General features: G+C 38.8%; 2 protein-coding genes across 2 annotated transcripts; one reads left to right on the top strand and one right to left on the bottom strand.

The window, feature by feature from the left end:
• Positions 1–217: 217 nt before the first annotated feature.
• Positions 218–9,384, top strand: LOC131310890 (amino acid transporter AVT1I-like). Its single transcript, XM_058338147.1, has 4 exons — positions 218–434; positions 6,521–6,827; positions 7,822–8,429; positions 8,788–9,384. The coding sequence occupies exons 2-4, from the start codon at positions 6,710–6,712 to the stop codon at positions 9,307–9,309; spliced, it is 1,248 nt and encodes a 415-aa protein (XP_058194130.1). The 5' UTR covers positions 218–434; positions 6,521–6,709; the 3' UTR covers positions 9,310–9,384.
• Positions 9,385–9,740: 356 nt separating this feature from the next.
• Positions 9,741–12,844, bottom strand: LOC131311253 (protein FEZ-like). The gene is made up of 3 exons (XM_058338614.1): positions 12,429–12,844; positions 11,475–11,782; positions 9,741–10,608 (listed from the first exon to the last, which is right to left on the bottom strand). Exons 1-3 carry the CDS (start codon positions 12,610–12,612, stop codon positions 9,901–9,903), a joined length of 1,200 nt encoding a protein of 399 aa, XP_058194597.1. The 5' UTR covers positions 12,613–12,844; the 3' UTR covers positions 9,741–9,900.
• Positions 12,845–18,802: the final 5,958 nt, after the last annotated feature.

Genomic DNA, 18,802 nt, shown 5'->3' with positions numbered 1-18,802 from the left:
CTCGAAACACCGCGCGCACAACATTTTAAAAGATTCCCATGCGCAATAGACGCACACAGTAGAGCACGTTTTTTGCCTTTGGGTGCACTCCAAGCATATACCTTTGGGTGCACTCCAAGCATATACATGCCCTCTACTTCCCCTTATAAATGACCCCTACTCATAAAAATCACTATACATACACCCATTTTCAGCGATTTCACACAACCATAGACCTCTTTTTCTCTCTCTACATCAACCCACAAATTGGTCCATTACAAAATCAGTCTCAAACTGATTTTTTTTTTTCTCGTTCTCCCTACAAAAGCTCATCAAATCTTCAACAACTCACACAAATCTCCCTAAACTCAGAAACCCAACTGATTTTAGGAGTTTTCAGTCCAATTCAACCTTTATTCCACCATCTTCAAGCACATTCAAGTTTCGATAAAAAGGTATAAATTAATTCTTTGGGCTAAACTAAGGGAAAATTTCAAAAAAGCCCCTGAACTTTCTGACAACTTGCAAAAAAACACCTGAACTTTCACTATTAACAAAAAAACACCTAAACTTTGCATTCCGTTAGCAATTAAACCCCTGCCGTCCAATTCCGTCAATTTTTAATGGATGGAGCTAACGGAAGGCGTTAACTTTTTATTTATTTTTACTTTTTAATTCAAAAATTACTTTTAACTCTTTCTTTTTTTTATTGGTAAATAAATATACAATAAAGTTCTTTTTTTTTCTTACTATTTATCAAAAATTACTTTAACCATATTTTTTATTTTTCAATTTTACCCCCCCCCCCCCCCCCCCCCCCGCCCTCCTTTTTTTTGCTTATTAGAATCAACTCCACACCACCAATTAACCCCACAACCAACCGCCAAAGCCTCAGCCACAATTTCAGAAATTCAAAAGTTCTTTTAACCTCCTCTTTGTAACCTTTTCTTTTTTTTAGTACTTTTACTTCCAAAAATTATTTTTAACTCATTCTTTTTTTTAGTCATAAATAAATATGCAATAAATAGTAAAAATGGGTTAAAGTTATTATTATAAATAGTAAAGATTAGAGTTAAAGTAATTTTTGATAAATAGTAAGAAAAAAACTTTATTTCATATTTATTTACTACTAAAAATAAAGAGTTAAAAGTAATTTTGGAAGTAAAAAATATAAAAAACAAGAATGCTAAAAAAAAGAGTAATTTCGAATTTCTAAAATTAGAGCTAGAGCTTTGGTAGTTGATTGGTGGAGTGGGGTTAAAGTTCTAAAAAAAAAAAGAGGGAGAGAGAGAGAGAGAGAGAGAGAGAGAGAGAGAGAGGGAAAGGTACAATTTGAAAGTAACAAAAAAGATGGTGGTTAAAGTTATTTTTGTAAATAGTAAAAAATAGAGTTAAAGTAATTTTTGATAAATAGTAAGAAAAAAAAAACTTTATGGCATATTTATTTACCAATAAAAAAAAGAAAGAGTTAAAAGTAATTTTTGAATGTAAAAAGTAAAAAAAAATAAAAAGTTAACGCCTTTCGTTAGCTCCATCCGTTAAAAATTGACGGAATTGGACGGCAGGGGTTTTATTGCTAACGGAATGCAAAGTTTAGGTGTTTTTTTGTTAATAGCGAAAGTTCAGGTGTTTTTTTGCAAGTTGTCAGAAAGTTCAGGGGTTTTTTTAAAATTTTCCCCTAAACTAATGTTATCAATCTCGTACCGTACCGGCCGGAACGTACCGAATTTGAGAGAAACCGGTACCCTAACCCCCCCAATACCGTTCCGGGCCAAATACCGGTCGTTACTGTCAGGTACCAGTCATCTCGGGAAATACCGGCCGGTACCTGCAGACCGTTTTTTTTTTTTTTTTACTGTCATTTAATCATTTTCTGGTCTTAAAAAAAAAACCTTTTTAGTTTTTTTTTTTTTGGGGTTATCTTAACCCCCAAAAAAATAAAATATAAAGTTTTTCAGAATTTTAGCAAAACGTGGGCTTAATCATAGTATGTGCGCGAGGCTCAAATCCTGGATTTGCACCTCCCTTGCGCGCGAATAACCCGTGACGTGCACCCGGTTAATTGGTTTCCGAATCAATTTTTTCAAATTGTCTTCGGCCAAAACTCATTTTCCCGAGCGCATGAGGTCTCTCCTTGGGTCCTCATTTACAAGTCCACTAGTGTGCAGTCATTTAAGATGGAAAAGAGTTTTTGTAACTAGGCAATGTGGGACAAGATGCAAATACATAGGTATTTTATGATGAATTGCATAGTATGAGGGATTTTTTTGAATTATGATTATATATAATTATTATATATATTGTAGTTGCGGTAAATCCGAAACAGTACCCGATCTGACCAATACCGATACGTACTGTACCAGTAGAAAAATCAGTACCCTGGCAGGTACAGTATTCAGAACATTGGGCTAAACTACGTTTTGGCCTTGAGGGGAGCTCACTGAGACCTTTCCTAGTCATTCTACACTGGATTTTGGTCTCAAACGAGTTTTACATTCATAAAGTAACCTAAAACAGTTTCTGCATTGAATATGCTGCATTGTGCGGTGTTTTAAAACATCGCACGGCGTAGTGTATTGCATCGTGTGTTATTTTAGTTCTGTTCATTATTATTTTCTTTTTATTTTTCTACTTTGGATAATGTTCTTTAAAGATTGTGTGGGTGCATTCCAGAGTCAAGTTTCATATTAAAAGTCATTTTTTTGACTTTATTAAATTTTTTAACATTTCAAAAAGCTTTTTAACATTGCTTTACATGATAAGATGACCAAAAGGGTCTAGTAAATAATTTTTCAGAGATTCGAAAAATATAAAAAAAAACTATTTTGTGGATCTATGATTTGTTTTGTCATGTAAAAGTGAACTGATTATGGAATGCATAGACAAGTACACTACACGGTGTTTTAGTTACACTGTGCAATGTATCTGGTTCGCCGTGCGATATTTCACATGATATTGGCAGACTGCTATAATGCTGTTATTTTACTTTCTGTACATTGCTCATCCATTTCATACTGTACAGTTTGCACTACAAGCATGTCAATGTGTTAAGCCCCATGTCCCTTTCCCGTACATGTTTTAATCGAAGTTAAGTTTTTCAAATGATATTAATCCTCCATTTAAAATTCTAAGTAGAGATTGATTTTACAGGGCGAGCGAGATGCTTTTTCAACAAAACCTTCCTCGTTCATAACGTGGCTCTCGAATCCAAAATCTCAACATTTTCGCTAGACCAAAAGTCTTATCATTTTTCCAAAACAAGCTCTCTGTTTCTCAGATCATCCATCTCAAAAATTCGGGTGGCGACTCTCGAGCGTACTGGTTGGAGAGCTCACAGTGGTGACTCTGTTAGGGACTTTTATTCAATACTTTACTTGTACTTTAAAAAAAAAGAATAAATAATATTAAATAATCAAGAGGGCCAAGCTTGAAAGACATTTTCTTTGGGGGATTTAAAATTGTTCGAAAAATTTAACTTTATTTTCTTTTACACTCTGCAGTCTTCATCGTTTCTCGGGTTACGGTATTACCAACTTAAAGCCTTTTAGTTTCTTGGGCTACTGTTTAACCGACCTAAAAGCCTCTTAGTTTCTCGGATTACGGTCTTACCAACCTAAGGTCTCTTAGTTTCTCGGGTTACGGTCTGACCAACCTAAGGCATCTTAGTCTCTCGGGTTACGGTCTAACCGACATAATGCTTCTCAATCAACCCCATGAGCATCTTGTCCCCCGGGACTTTGTCGTCTATCGCACTCTTCGGGCATATCGCTCTACAAATATCTCGTCTCTTGGGACTCCGTTGTTTATCGCACTTTACGAACTCGTGCTCTATGAGCATCTCGTCTCTCGGGACTTCATTGTCTATTGCTCTCTTCGAGCTCACGCTCTACGAGCATCTCGTCTCTTGTCCTTTGGGACTCTGTCTCTCATCCTTTGGACTCGATTGTGCTCTACGAGCATTTTGTCTCTCATCCTACGGCACTCCATCTCTCGCCCTTCGGGACTTTTTCCCTTATCGAGCGCTACGAGCATCCGTCCTTCAGGATTTTTTTGTGCTCGACAGTAGTGTGTCATCCCTCTGCCCTAAGTAGCGTATCGTCTCTCCGCTCTCAGTAAGCGTGTCGTCTTTTCGCTCTAAGTAGTGTGACTCTTAATTAATTAATTCACACTTTACACTAATGGTCTACTTGACGACCAAACGTGTTACTTGCACTTTACACTAACGGTCTACTTCGTGACCAAACGTGTTACCCGCTCTTTACACTAACGGTTTACTTGATGACAACACGTGTTATCGCCCTGTTTGCACCAACTAGCCGCATGTATTGCTTCTGTACTTGCCTGCATGTTTACTAGAGGTGTTCATGGCGTATTTGCTTGCCTCATCATACGTGCATTGTCCCAATTGAACTACACAATGGGGTACATAGACATTTCCCTGAGCGTGACCACATTTATTGCATTCTTGCATTTAATTTAAAGACTTTGGAGCGATAGATTGAGATGTCTAATCTTTAACGTCACTTATACCAAGCAATGGTACCTAAGTTCCGTTAAAGAGGGACTACTGTAGATACCCCAATCTGGGCCTCCGAATAATCTTTAAGTTCTCCGATGATGAAATAAGGAAAAATATACCTTCAAGACTTGGATTGTTGCTCTTTTGCTACTCTTTCACTAACCTCAAGAAAATCCCATTTAAACATGTAGGGTGACCCCTGATTCAATTGCAAAAGAGAAATATGCGTTTGCTTTGTTAAAAAATAACTTTTTTCATGACACATTGAGGGTAAAATGGGCACACATTTCAATGTATAAAACATCTTTGAGTGAAACCAATTGGGTTAGAAAGAGGACTCAATAAGTTTTCAACGCTTCGAACCGTACTCAAATCTGAGTTTAGGAGTGTCTGGGGCGCCCCCGCGAAGTTCAGTGTGTTGTGTTGTCTCGAAATATCGCGCGACATTTTAAAAACGCTGCGCGGCATTTCAGAAACGCCGCGCGGCATTCCAAAAAAATTTCAAAAAATCACTCTACCACACGAAACTTCAATACAACGCACAACATTTTAAAAGATTCACATGTGCGTCAGACGCGCACAGCATGCACGTTTTTTGCCTTTGGGTGCACTCCAAGCATATACCTTTGGGTGTAGTACTCCAAGCATATACATGCCATCTACTTCCCCCCTATAAATGACCTCTACTTATAAAAACCACTATATATACACTCATTTTCAGCCATTTCACACCACCATAGACCTCTCTTTCTCTCTTTACATCAACCCACAAGTTGGTCCATTACAAAATCAATCTCAAACTAATTTTTTTTTCCGTTCTCCCTGCAAAAGCTCATCAAATCTTCACAAAACTCACACAAATCTCCCTAAACTCAGAAACCCAACTGATTTTAGGAGTTTTCAGTCCAATTCAACCTACATTCCACCATCTTTAAGTACACCAAGATTCGATCAAAAGGTATAAATAAATTCTTTGGGCTAAACCACGTTTTGGCCTTAAGGGGAGCTCACTGAGGCCTTCCTAGTCATTTTATAGTGGGTTTTGGTCTCAAACGAGTTTTACATTCATAAAGTAACCAAAAACAGTTTCTGCACTAAATATGCTACATCGTGCGGTGTTTTAGAACACTGCACGGCATTGTATTGCACAGTGTGTTATTTTAGTATTGTTCATTATTATTTTCTTTTTGTTTTTCTACTTCGAATAATGTTGTTTAAAGATTGTGCGGGTACATTCCAGAATCAAATTTCATGTTAAAAGTCATCTTTTTGACTCTATTAAATCTTTTAACATTTCAAAAAGCTTTTTAATATTACTTTACATGATAAGATGAACAAAAGGGTCTCGTGAATCATTTTTCAGAGATTCGAAAAATATAAAAAAACTATTTTGCGGACCTATGATTTGTTTTGTCATGAAAAAGCGAACTGATTCTGAAATGCGTAGACAGGTTCACCACAAGGTGTTTTAGTTACACTGTGCGATGTATCTAATTCGCCGTGCGGTGTTTCACATGATGGCAGACTGCTATAATGCTATTATTTTACTTTCTATACATTGCTCATCCATTCATACTATACAGTTTGCACCACAAGCACGCCAATGTGTTAAACCCCATGTCCTTTTCCCATACATATTTTAATCAAAGTTAAGTTTTTCAAATGATATTAAATCCCCCATTTAAAATGCTAAGTAGTGATCGGTTTATCGGGCGAGCGAGATGTTTTTTTAACAAAACCTTTCCCATTCGTAACGTGGCTCCCGAACCCAAAATCTCAACTTTTTTGCTAGACCAAAAGCCTATCATTTTTCCAAAACAAGCTCTCAGTTTCTCGAATCATCCATTTCAAAAATCCGAGTGGCGACTCTCGAGCGTACCAGTCGGAGAGCCCACAATAGTTGATTCTTCTGATTAACATGTTTCTGTAATTTTCTACACTTAAAAAAAGGGCTAGAAAAAAGAATGTTCAAGAGTTGTACATTACTACTTATAAAAATTTGTGGTTGCTTCTCTCCTTTAGTACAGGAAGTGGAAGGTGTAATGGCAATCTACTCAACATCACTATCTCCTTTCTAAGGGCCAGGCATTTATTTTTCCCCTTTTGTTTTATTTCTCTTTTTTGTTTTGTTTTCCTTTAATGCATAATATTTGATCACCACTTGTATATAAGGAAAGGAACAACCATCATTGTGGACAGTGGACACCAAGGATGGACTCTCAGGGTACTGAACAGAAAGTAGTAGAATTTGATAGCCAAAACCAGCTGCAACCACCCAAAGGTACCACCTTCCTCACGACCTGCTTCAATGGACTCAATGCCTTATCAGGTCTAGCTCTCTCTCTCTCTCTCTCTCTCTCTCTCTCTCTCTCTCTCTCTCTCTCTCTCTCTATATATATATATATATATATATATGCATGCGCGAGAGTGTCTATTTTAAACGAGTCCTGCCACACACACAACAGATTGTGCACAGATTTCATTGTGGGGTCCACCACGGGTCCCACACAAATTATCCGAGCCGTTCATTAAATGTAAAACATTTTTTCAAGGGTCCTCGTAAAAATAAGCTCAATCCGATATCTATAGCTCCTTCATCCAATCATTTAACTTTTCATTCAGATTTTCGGATAATGAAAAGTTATATGATTGAATCGAGTACCTATAGATATCGAATTGAGCTTATTTTTGACTAAGACATTTGAAAAATGTTTTACATTTAAAGAACGGCTCGGATGATTTGTGTGGAACCCGTGGTGGGTCCCACAACGAAATCTGTGCACAGATCTGCCGTGTGTATAGACTTTCTGATTTTAAACATTGGCACGTACTCTCATTCACCCAAAAAGAAGAAAACATTGTCGCAGACCTTATCTGCAGCCCATAAGTAAGATTTTTGAATTTATGTTCTCAATATTTTACCGTTATTAGCAGCAGTGAATTCGGAAATTCGACAAGGGGCACCTCTTGCATGGACTCCCCTTTACTTTTGTACTATTTTGAGGAAAGAATATAAGAGAGGCTCGAGCACGGTTGGTTTCACTTGGCTGGAGACAGTTAAAAGATTTTGCATTGACACTAGAGTAAATTTTAAGGACATATGAAAACTACCATTTATATGTAGGAGGTCTAGTGAAAATGGAAATCTAAAAGGCGCAAATATCATAGATACCGCTATTTTTGTACTCCACTATCTTATGAGTGCGTTCTAAATTTAGTCTTCCGGTATTTTTTTTGTGTGTTAGTAATTTGAAGCACTAAAAGATTGGAGTGCATTTATAAAAACGTGCATATAACTGATCATTGATCAGTCTGCTTCACAGGCATCGGGATAATATCGATTCCATATGCGCTTTCTCAAGGGGGATGGCTCAGCTTAATAATCCTGTTTGGGGTAGCAACCCTCTGTTGCTACACAGGGATACTTCTACGCCGATGTATGGACGCAGACCCTCTCATCAAAACCTACCCCGACATTGGTCAACTGGCCTTCGGGACGAAGGGAAGAGCCTTGGTATCCACTTTCATGTATCTCGAGCTCTTCTTGGTCGCGGTTGAGTTTCTGATACTAGAAGGGGACAATCTCCACAAATTGTTTCCACAAACTAGTTTCCACATCGGTGGCCAGACGGTTGGGGGGAAACAGTGCTTTGTTATCCTCACTGCCTTGGTTGTTCTGCCCACAACGTGGTTGAGGAGTCTGGGATTGATGGCTTATGTATCTGCTGGTGGGGTTTTGGCCTCCTTTGTCTTGATCGGCTCGGTCTTTTGGGCGGGCGGAGTCGATGGTTTGGGATTTCATGAGAAAGGAATGTTGTGGAGTTGGAGTGGACTGCCTACAACTATAAGCTTGTACACCTTTTGTTACTGTGGGCATGCTGTTTTTCCAACACTCTGCAATTCAATGAAAGACAGAAACCAATTTCCTAAGGTATGATACTCTTTCGCGAAATTTTCTCCGAAAAAATAGAAACAGATATGCTTAATTTGCTAAGCTTATTGGTTTCATGGGCTTATTTTTCGGAAAACCAACGCGGACCCATCAGTTTGTTTTTTAGAAATACGTCGAGAATAATGTGCTATCACCATTCCAATTATTTCGCTGAACGAAATTTCTTTGCCCGGAAAAAAAAAAAAATATCTATTGTCAAGAATTTTGAATGGGGAAAACATTTCAGGACCCTGCCTTTTGTTAATAAAAAGTTCTAATGAACTCTGAGCATTCTTTTATCACAATTGATCACATCACCAAAATCTAAGCATTTTTTCATGTCTGTATCTGATTGCAGGTTCTACTGGTTTGCTTTGTTATAAGCACAATCAGTTACGGATTGATGGCGGTTCTCGGCTACTTGATATTTGGACAGAGCTTAATGTCCCAGATCACACTCAATCTTCCCACTCAAAACATGAGTTCGAAAATAGCAATTTACACGACGCTAATAAACCCCATCACCAAATACGCGATCATCCTTTCTCCGATCGCTACAGCTATCGAAGATACATCTCCTTTCCGCAACAGCAGATCCACCAGCTGCCTCATCAGAACGGGTTTGGTAATCAGCACCGCTGTTGTGGCGTTAGCAGTTCCGTTTTTCGGCTATGTGATGGCGTTTATCGGCTCGTTTTTAAGCGTTAGTGTCTCGATCTTGTTCCCGTGTCTATGTTATCTCAACATCTACAAAGGGTACCGAAGATTTGGGCTAGAATTGGTGCTTATTGTGGCAATTGTTTTGATGGGAATTGTAGTGGCCGTAACGGGTACATATACTTCTCTCAGAGAAATTGTAAAGCATATGACAAGGGTTTGAAATTTTGAATATATACTGTGCTAGAAAAACCGGTCTGCTTGAATCGGAAAATGGCGTCGTTTCTCCTTCGAAAAACTCTGGAACACAAAATCACTTTGAGGCGCGTTACTGAGTCGCTTTCCTAAAAACAGTATTTACGCCCACCTAATGGTGTGCACCAGGTTACAGCAAATCCGCCTTCGAGATACATCGAAGTCTGAACTCGGGATTCTTTCTGTCTGTGGTTGCACAAATGAAGACAAGACAAATATTCACTAGGCAAATGTAAATAAATAAATAAATAAATAACTAAGAAGTGATATTCTATTTCTATAGAATAATAGAATATTAGTTTGTCGTCTAGGAAGATAGTAAAAACTCAAATCTCTTTGTCTTAGTCCTTGGATTTGCCAGTTTGTCAATGTACAGAACAATTCTAGGCCCTGCCCTAGACAGTTAAACTTTTTGTTAACACACAAACCTAATAAGCCTAGATGGTTACAACGGGAGCAACTAATCCCTAACATTCTATCGTCTAGCAAAAAACAAACCTAAGCCTCGATGAAGCAAAACAACCACAATGGTTCTTGCTAGACAATTTACCAGCTTGATTTATAAATTTCTAGTGTAGCACTTGTTAGTAGAATAACTGGTGGACATTTGATCACTAGGACAAGGAGAAGAATCCCAAACCAAATCTGGCTTCCGTCCCGCATTCGGAAAGCTAAAAGGAATGCCAATAGTCGATCTCGTAATTCCCCACTGGTCATCGAAATTTGGCCCGTCTGAATCCTTCAGCATCAACTCTGTCTCTTGATCTCCGTGAATGCCAATAGCATGCATTTCTTCCGGTAAAGCGAGAGGAAAGCAGCTACTGAAGTCTATGTTTTCGGATGCTTTGCCAAAAAAATCTCCCAACATGCTAGATGAGTTACCGTCGATCGACCAAAACGGGTAGCTTGCGGGAAGGGATTCGTTGGAAATGGAGAATTGAGGAGATGGTTTAGAAGCCGTGTGGTGAGTGAGTAGAAATGAAGGAGAGGAACTAGTTAGACAGGACTGTTGAAGATCACTTTCAGAGTTGAATTGGATGGCTGAGCTACTAGAGTTTACTGTCACCGACGTATCCTCTGAAGTGAAACTACAGTGAGGGCCTTGGGAAAGCGTTTCTCTTTTTTGATAACTCGGGTGTTCGGCCTGGAAAAGTGTCTCTTGAGATGTGGCCGTTTCGACTAATGGGGATACCCAAGAATGAGATATGACTCTTTGTAGTGCTGCAGAATTGGTTTTCTTGAAGATCCTGCAAATTGCCCATGAGTCCTGCAAAGTCCAAATATGACAATATCTTAGTAATATCCTTCATATAACAACGCGAATATAGTCAGTCAGATCAAATATTTGAATCTTACTAACCTATGTGCGGCCCACGGGCCACATCTCACAAAAGAGCAGTGCGACAAATACAGACATCGGAGCACAAATTTGGACACAGATGTGTTTGGAACCGTCCGATACAAGTGGGTCTCATAAAGTAAACATGGAACTCACACACCTCAAATTGTTCCAAACACATCTGTGCACGGATTTTTGTGTACTTGCGTCACATTTTAGCTCATAAAACTAGAATCTATACTAGAAGCTTTCCCTGTTTGATTGCTTTTCTTTTTTTTTCTTGGATTAACTTTGCAGGATATTATAAAAACCTTGAATTTTTAACGATGTTCTCTCCTTTTTTGAAATGATTTTTTCAGCACTCAAATTTCGAAATCAACACAATGATGGCTACGAATATAACATTTCTGCACAAAAAATAAGTAATATCGAGAGTGCTTGTATTTTCACTATAAAAAAAAAAAAGTGCGTAAGTCTCTTCAAGGTTCACTCGAAATTGATTACAAAATGAAACCAAAAGCAGACAGAGTTTTCTAGTTACTTTTTCTCATAAGCGGTGCTACACCCACCGCTTTTTCACCACTCTTGCGATTTCACAGTCCGTCTCGGCAATCAATGCGGATTTTAAACAAACTTTTCTGAGAAAGAGTTTAACTCTTTTCTAGAAGAATTTTTTAAAATCCGGACCGGCCAAATTAAGTGCGGTGGGGTGAGCAGTAAAAGAAAAAGTCTATGCCCACCCGTACTTTCTATATTTTGGACAAAAGCTAGTATTAAGATTTAAAATGCATTACATTTTCAGATATGGTTTTCTCCACATATCTCTTCTGTGGCATTGAGAACTCATCGTTGAGCGGAGGTAAGCGGAACTCGTGCATCATCCAGTCAGTTTTGATCCCTTTAGCAGCTCTGCCCTTGTAGAAAACCAGAGACTTCTTCAACCCGATGCACTTCGAACCTTCAGAAGAGTAGATGGGTCTGTCGGTACCCGTGGCTTTCCAAAACCCGGCTCCGGTTACCCGGTTCGGCCTGGTACTGTTTCTGTACTTGCGATCCCTTCGACAATAGAAGTACCATTCTTTCTCGCCGGTTGTTGCCAACTCTGCTATATCAGATATAATGTGATGAGTCCTTCATTACGGGTCAAAGATTTTATAGATTAGAACTAGTCACCAAGAAAGACTAAGTATTCTTCTGAGTAGTTTGTGCTTAGATTAAGTAGAAAGATGAAGAAACAAATTGCAATGTAGGCTTAACTTTGATGTTGTTTGAGCTACACCAAAAATGAATCTGATACACATTCCATTATAGGTCATGTTTCTTGAAACATTTTTTCTAGGCATGCAATGGGATATGCATTAGTATCTTACTTCCCTTCGACCGAGCCGTCCAATGTGTTTTGGACGGTCCAAATCTGAGCAGAGGGGAAAGAGGAGAGAGAATGCTTGGCTGAGTAGGAGAGAGAGTACGCTCGGAACTGGGCTGTCCAAAACACGTTTGGACGGCTTGGATGGGTGCTGGTACCACCACGTGGTACCCAATTTGCACCCAAAAGTGTGCAAACACTACATGATAACCCATGTGTATCAAACGGCTACGTACGGAGTCGTGTTTCAAAGTTGTGTCGGTAGCTTTGCTCAATAACAACAAGGCTCGCAGACGAAGAAAGATCGAAGCAAAATCATTAGAAACCAAATAGAAGCCATGCATGGAAAAAGAACATGAAAACTGTCAAGGGAGTATCTTACTTGGGAGATCCCATGGATCATATTTGTATATATCAAGTTGCTTGATGAGTTCGATAGAGAGAGGTCTCTGCTGAGCCTTCCTCTTCAGATAAAAACCAACCAGTTCCTCGTCCGTCGGATGAAACCTAAACCCTGGAAGCATCAGTTCATCCATGATCTTCTCTGTTTCACTTCTCTCCTCCATAGCCTCTTTTTTTTTCTGTTTTTTCTCTTTCGCTTTTTTCTTTCCTTTCAAGAAGCCTAGACCAGGTAGGAGCTTATGGCTTTTCTCCCCTTATAAAAGCACAAAAAGCCCCTCTAATATTTCTCTACTAAAGAATTATACCCAGAACTTGATTGGCATCTTGCCAAATCCGGTTCGGGTCTCAGATTGGCACATGATTGTTCTTAGCTTAGTTTAGGGATTTGATGCGGTCATATCCTTGCCGTTCAAAAAAATTAAACCCATAACTTGTGTCTAACGACGAAACCCACAAAGTTCACGATGGAGTTCACTCGATTTGGAGCAAATATATGGTTCCCAAGGTGCTATTAACTCTTTGGAACTAATCCATGCAGAACTTAATAAGGAACCCGCTAATGAACGGGGAGCTAGTAAACTGGCCCGGATACTTGCGCTATCAAGAAAAACAATTACGGTTCCTGAGAAGGGGACTTCTACCGAATGATCAGCCGCCTTTTCTGGTGACTTTGAAGTAGCTGTGGAGAAGCTTAGGGAAGGTGTTTAAGAACTGGTACCGAGAAACCCTAAATTAAGTCAAGGGTATGGATTTTCTACCCTTGAGGAATCTCAAGGAACAAGAAAATCAGCAGTGTGTCTTGGGATCATGGTTGCTTGTTTAATTTCATGTTTCTCATAATGATACTCTCTGCCACTATTTTTTACTAGTATTTGCTAATCAGTGAGGACAAGAAAAACATAACAAGGTTTCCGCCGGTGAATATGAGAAAGCAACTAAAAGACTTGTCTTCCTAAGAGGTCCCAAGTTTGAATTTCACGAATGCTAAATATTTCAAACATTGGTGTCACTGGAGGTTTTTCTGGTCATTAACTTCACAAACTTGGAATTAGTCGATGTGCGCGAAGCTAACCCGGGCATCCGATTATTAAAAAACGGACAAGGAAAACTTCAATTTTAATGATATGGCCTTTTGGTTTGAAAATTGAAATACTCCAGCACTTGGAATTGTGGGTCCAAACCCACTTTCAACGTATAAGCTCGGAATTCTAGTATTCAAAGTGACTAGAGTAAAGTTTTATTTTTAAATTTTTCAGATTTAGTTTCACAGGATCCGAAAATCCCATTTAATTCTTCTATTCCATTCCCCAGAGCTTCTATTCGACTGACTTGTCAGATTGGATCAATTTAAATTTGTGTCAACTGTTTGACTAATAAAAGGAACCAGTGATCAGTTTAATTATATTAGTAACCATTAAGGGGCCACTTAAGTTAATTAAAAACACTGAACCCCAATTAATCCTTTCGGCCCCATAACCTATATATTTCAGTTGGAAAAAAAATTAATCCATATGCACAAGTTGACTCTCTTTTTATGTTTTCGCATAGAGCTAATTCTGTCAATTCATGCACCCATACCGACCATGTCACTACTTAGAAAGAGGCATTTTGCGTCCGCAAATAATTACGGTCGCGGATATTAATTTTGCGACTGCAAAAGCCTTCTGCGATTGCACGGGCATGATTATTGGGAGTTGAAAAAAAAAATTTGTGGTTGCAGATAACTGTCTCAATGTTTAGCACGACAAAGGAACACTTTTGCGATGGCAAATTTGCAGAGGCAGAAGGGATGTGCGTCGGCTAACTTAGCCGTTACGAATATGAAGAATTGTGTCCGCATTGAGGCTAAAACAATCAAGGGTGTTAAGCAAGGACAAGAACTTCATTAATAGAGATGTGTTTGGTAGAGTTTCCTCAAGGCAAATAGCCTTCGTTAGGACATTAACTTTACCAAATCGAGCCTTAAGTTCCGATCAATTGAGGTCAGTTACATGAATCCGTGTTTTTCATTGAGCTATATCGAGAACATCGTGTTCCGTAATATTAAGACACATAAACAGGCCCTTTTCTGTTCTAAAAAGTTCACACTGGCAAAGAAAAACACAACCCCCAAACTTCAGTAGAAGCCCTTTTCGTGTCGGTAAATGAACACTTAGAAACGTAGCAAAATTGCGAACACTTTTTGTTTTTATGGGGAAAAAAGGTTCTTCACTGCAAGAGCCTTATGTCTTACGCCAGTCCATAACCATCATCATAAACACGATTTGGTCCCTCGAGCTACCACATGATCGATGACATGGAGCTAAAACATTTTTGTTAACTCAGGTGTCCAGGCCGGCTTACGCGCACACCGACTAATTTTGGAGGTCCAATCTCACCGCTGATCACTTGCAAAGAGTAGTCCGTATGGACTACTCCAAAGAAGTTGATAACACGTGGAAGGTTTTAGAATCAAATAACTTAGGAGATACTAGCCCAAAGTTCCTGGCGTTGAGCCAACCCCTGGCCTTGGGGTTTATGGAGCTAACACATTGCCGTTCACCAAGTTGGTGGATGCCATTTTTGAACTCAATCAACGCCAAGGTTAGTGGCTGTGGGAGATGGCATTTTGGTCATTCCATAAAAGCATCAATCACCCTCTCTTTTTTTAACCCAAAACCATCACTCAACTTTGATTTTGTTGCTGTTACTGGCAAATCAGATATGGGTTTCCTCACTTTTTCTTGCTTTCTGCAGAGCAGTTATGCCAAGTTGCTAACTAGCTTATTATATACTTAGACATCCAGGCACACGCAATGCGTTCAATGAATAGGCAATGCATTGTGTTATTAAAAAGATGAAAATAGAAAAATCTTGAATTTTGATTAATCTGTAATTAAATGTGGCATGTGGAAGTATAAAAAAAGTGAATAAAAATTTTGAGGTGGCAGTTTTTTCTCCCCTTCCTTCTTGGCAGATTTTTTCTTTATAAATGGGTAGTTTGGAAAGGAAAAAGGCCAGCCGGTCTCAAAAATTGGTTCAGGCCATGAAGGTGTGTAATCAAAGCCGGCTTATGGGAGAAATCAAGGAGCCTAAGCTTTGGGCCTAAAAAAAGAAGCTGAAATGGAGCCTCCAAATTCTTAGGACCCCTATATATATTAAGCCCAAATATATTTAATTTAAGCCTTCTCTACATAAAATATGCCCAATTCAAATATTGTAATGGTAATTCGTTTGTAATGGGTTTTTTTATTTATTTATGAAACTCTTTGTCAACCAACCTTTGTATGAAAAATGTAGAGTGAGCCTCATTCAAGAAATTCGCTTTTGGCCCCCGAAAGTTATGAGCTTGCTCTAGTAATACGTAATAGATACCGCATTGACTTATAAATTCTGTTTGAATTTCCTTCATAATGTAAGATACATAGTAGTAGTTTTTTGGAACGCTTACCTTGTCTAGCTAGTCTAGTTCATTATTTTCAGATAAACTCTAATATTAATGTATATTGATAAAAAAAAACGACTAATATAAAAGATTTAGATTAAGGATAGAGTTGGATTTCAAAAAAAAAGGTTAGAGCAAAATACAAGAAAAATAAAACAAAATGTCTAGTCTAGTTAGTGGATAGCAAGAGTACCCATTCTTAAATGGGGAAGTTTTTCTGGGTCAAATGCAAAACGTAGGGAGTCCAAATTAGGTGAAAACTTCCACAAGAGTCCCTCGTTTGGTACCATTCTTGTCTATTCCCTTTGACCTAGGATTTTGCTACCCAAACGTGCAACCAAAGTTTAAATAAAATGGGGTCAAACTCTTGAAACCCAAGCATACTTACCTCTTTTTATGTGAAAATCAGCCCACCTTTTACATCTATATATCGTCTATATTCAAATTAAGTTAGCTACTAGAGGTCGGGTAGACGAGATACGTGTGTAAGTAGAATTTTAACAAAAATAATATGCACAAAAGCTTCCCGGCTTATTGTTTGATCGTTTGTAATAGACCATATTAGCCTTTTGTGACAAAAAAGCAACAATTAAATAAGCATCACACCAATTGAATTGCTTATATACTCTTTTTTGATTGGCAAAAATAATTTCACACCTGATTGTGGAACGGAAGAGAGGGGGGGACATATGGACAATGATGGGGTTGATTGTGACTGTGAACACGGGTATGACAGTTGTGGGAAGAGTAATTTACATTCTTGCCTCTTTTCCCGTGGCAGTTAATTTTTGCGTGAATCAAGAAACGGTAAAAGAAAGTTCGTAATGGGTAATAGTGTCGGTCACTTTTGTGACGGGGCTTCAAAAATTGATTACACCAAAAGTGACAACCCCTTACTATATATGAGAATAGATTGGCAAGTTCATACACAACTACAAGCAAAATTAGAGACAGTTCGGGAATGAGGGAGTACTAGACATAGAGATCAAAAGGCTCCACCAACTCCCTCCGCAGCTCCTCACATGATTCTCCCACTAATTATTATGTCCATCCATTCCAAGAGAAGGGATATGCAAAGTACTCCCAAGCAAAATCTATTACAGAGTCATGAGCTGCTAAAACTAAAGATGGGAGGAGAGATCACAAACAACTAGCAAGGGGAAAAGGAAGGCACACAAACACAACCAATTAATAGTAGTAACAGAAGCACATACACATTTATCTGGATGACCAATTTTTGGGAGATAAAAGTGAAGGAATAGAATTCCTTATTTCAATGAGTTCCAGAGTTTGGGCAGAAGTGAAAGCCCAATGATCGTTTCGAGAATCTGGGAAATGTTAGGCCGGTCTCATTTTTTGGGTGGGATTCTGTGCCAACCCTTTTTTGTCATACTATCCTGTCCAACCCCTTTTTAAAAATATTTTTACTATTTTGCCCTTTTGAAAAAATTTTATTTTGCCTTTTTACAAAATTCTTGGAGTCAAAGATTTTCCAGTGTTGTGCATACAAAAAGCCCCCTACACTTCCATACATTTACAGATCCACACCTAGTAAAACCCAATAGAAGAAAAGAGAACGGTAATTAAAGGGTTTTTAACAAGTTTAGGTTTTAAATAACGTGCCACACTTGTAGTAAGATTTTAGACTGCGGTATTGGAGCTCGTGAGGGTGGTGGTGAGACGTGGATTTTGGAAGCGGTGTCGGAGTTGCTTGATGATGGCGACAGACTTGCTGGTGACGCCGCCGACGCAGGAGGAATGGCGGAGGAGGCGGAAAAGAACGTGGCCGGCGGGGTCTTTGAGGGGACACCGGAAAAGTCAATCTCATCTGAGCAAAGAAGATCGGCAATAGCGGTGGTAACGGCGAGGCGGCGGAGGTAACGGCGGAGGAGGCGGAGACAATGAGGAGGAGGTGGGTCGTCAATCTTTTGGACAGTCTGTCCATGACTCCATGGCCAATTCGAAGGTTGATATGGTATTCTTTCAAGAAACCAAACAAAGGTCTGTATCTAAGGAATTCATTAATTCAATATGGTGGAATGCCATTTGCGAATTTTTGGAAGTTGATGCGATTGACACAGCTGGGGGACTTCTATGCATATGGAATCCACAAGTCTTTTGTTTGGAGGAAACAGTGGGCTTCAGAAACTTCATAATTTTAAGAGGCACCACCTAATTGTTTCTGCTTTTTAAACTTCCAATTGCCAATTTTTGATGTTGATGCTGCTCTGCTATAATTTGAGGTTGCTGCTGATATGAAGATAATCCATTTTGATGCAATGGCTGTATTCTGTATTCTGTATTCTATAGACTCTTTCATCTACTGACGAGCCAGTTTTGTTATCTCCAACTGGTTGGGTTAAAAGAAGACTTGAGCTGCTGTTTTGAGCTAAGATTCTATTTAATACTTTCCTGATGTGTTACTGCTTCTGACATAATTTTTTGCTGATGCTGTTGATCTGCTCTTGTGTTAGTTTGAATTAGTAGAAGCCTAATGCCACTACCATTTTGATTAGGATAATCCATTCTGATGCAAGGGCTGCAAACTGAGGATCTATTCATCTGCTAACTCCACCAATTTGATTATCTCAAATTGGTTGGGTTCAAAGGATTCTTGCTTTGACATCTTGATCTGATCTTACTGGGAAGTTTTTCAACTTCCACTTATTGCTTTGTAAGCCTCACTGGATACTCTTCTTGTAATCTGGTTGGGTTGATTTCTTATCAATCCTCGAGCTTCAATAGCATATGATTGTTGTGGGGTAGGGTGCCAATGCCAATCTCGTTGGGATGTTACTCTCACATTGTGATGCTACATTTTCTTGCCCTATTTATCGATGTACTTCATTTCATTTTAATGAAATATATCTTTTTCGGCGTTCAAAAAAAATTTGAAGGTGGAGAGAAAGAGATGAGAGAGAGGAAAAACG

This window comes from Rhododendron vialii, chromosome 12a (genome assembly GCF_030253575.1).
Source record: "Rhododendron vialii isolate Sample 1 chromosome 12a, ASM3025357v1".
In the NCBI taxonomy this organism is placed as follows: domain Eukaryota; kingdom Viridiplantae; phylum Streptophyta; class Magnoliopsida; order Ericales; family Ericaceae; genus Rhododendron; species Rhododendron vialii.
The sequence above is the reverse complement of the archived record's forward strand: the minus strand, read 5'-3'. Positions and strand labels throughout refer to the sequence as shown.

Bases quoted from the DNA above. Each gene is read 5' to 3' on its own strand.
- LOC131311253 (XM_058338614.1), bottom strand. From the start codon at position 12,612: ATGGAGGAGAGAAGTGAAACAGAGAAGATCATGGATGAACTGATGCTT. The intron at 11,783-12,428 runs GTAAGATACTCC...CTGATATAGCAG, and splicing joins TGATCCATGGGATCTCCCAA to AGTTGGCAACAACCGGCGAG. The intron at 10,609-11,474 runs GTAATGCATTTT...TGGACTTTGCAG, and splicing joins AGAAAACCATATCTGAAAAT to GACTCATGGGCAATTTGCAG.
- LOC131310890 (XM_058338147.1), top strand. From the start codon at position 6,710: ATGGACTCTCAGGGTACTGAACAGAAAGTAGTAGAATTTGATAGCCAA. The intron at 6,828-7,821 runs GTCTAGCTCTCT...TCTGCTTCACAG, and splicing joins TGGACTCAATGCCTTATCAG to GCATCGGGATAATATCGATT. The intron at 8,430-8,787 runs GTATGATACTCT...ATCTGATTGCAG, and splicing joins ACAGAAACCAATTTCCTAAG to GTTCTACTGGTTTGCTTTGT.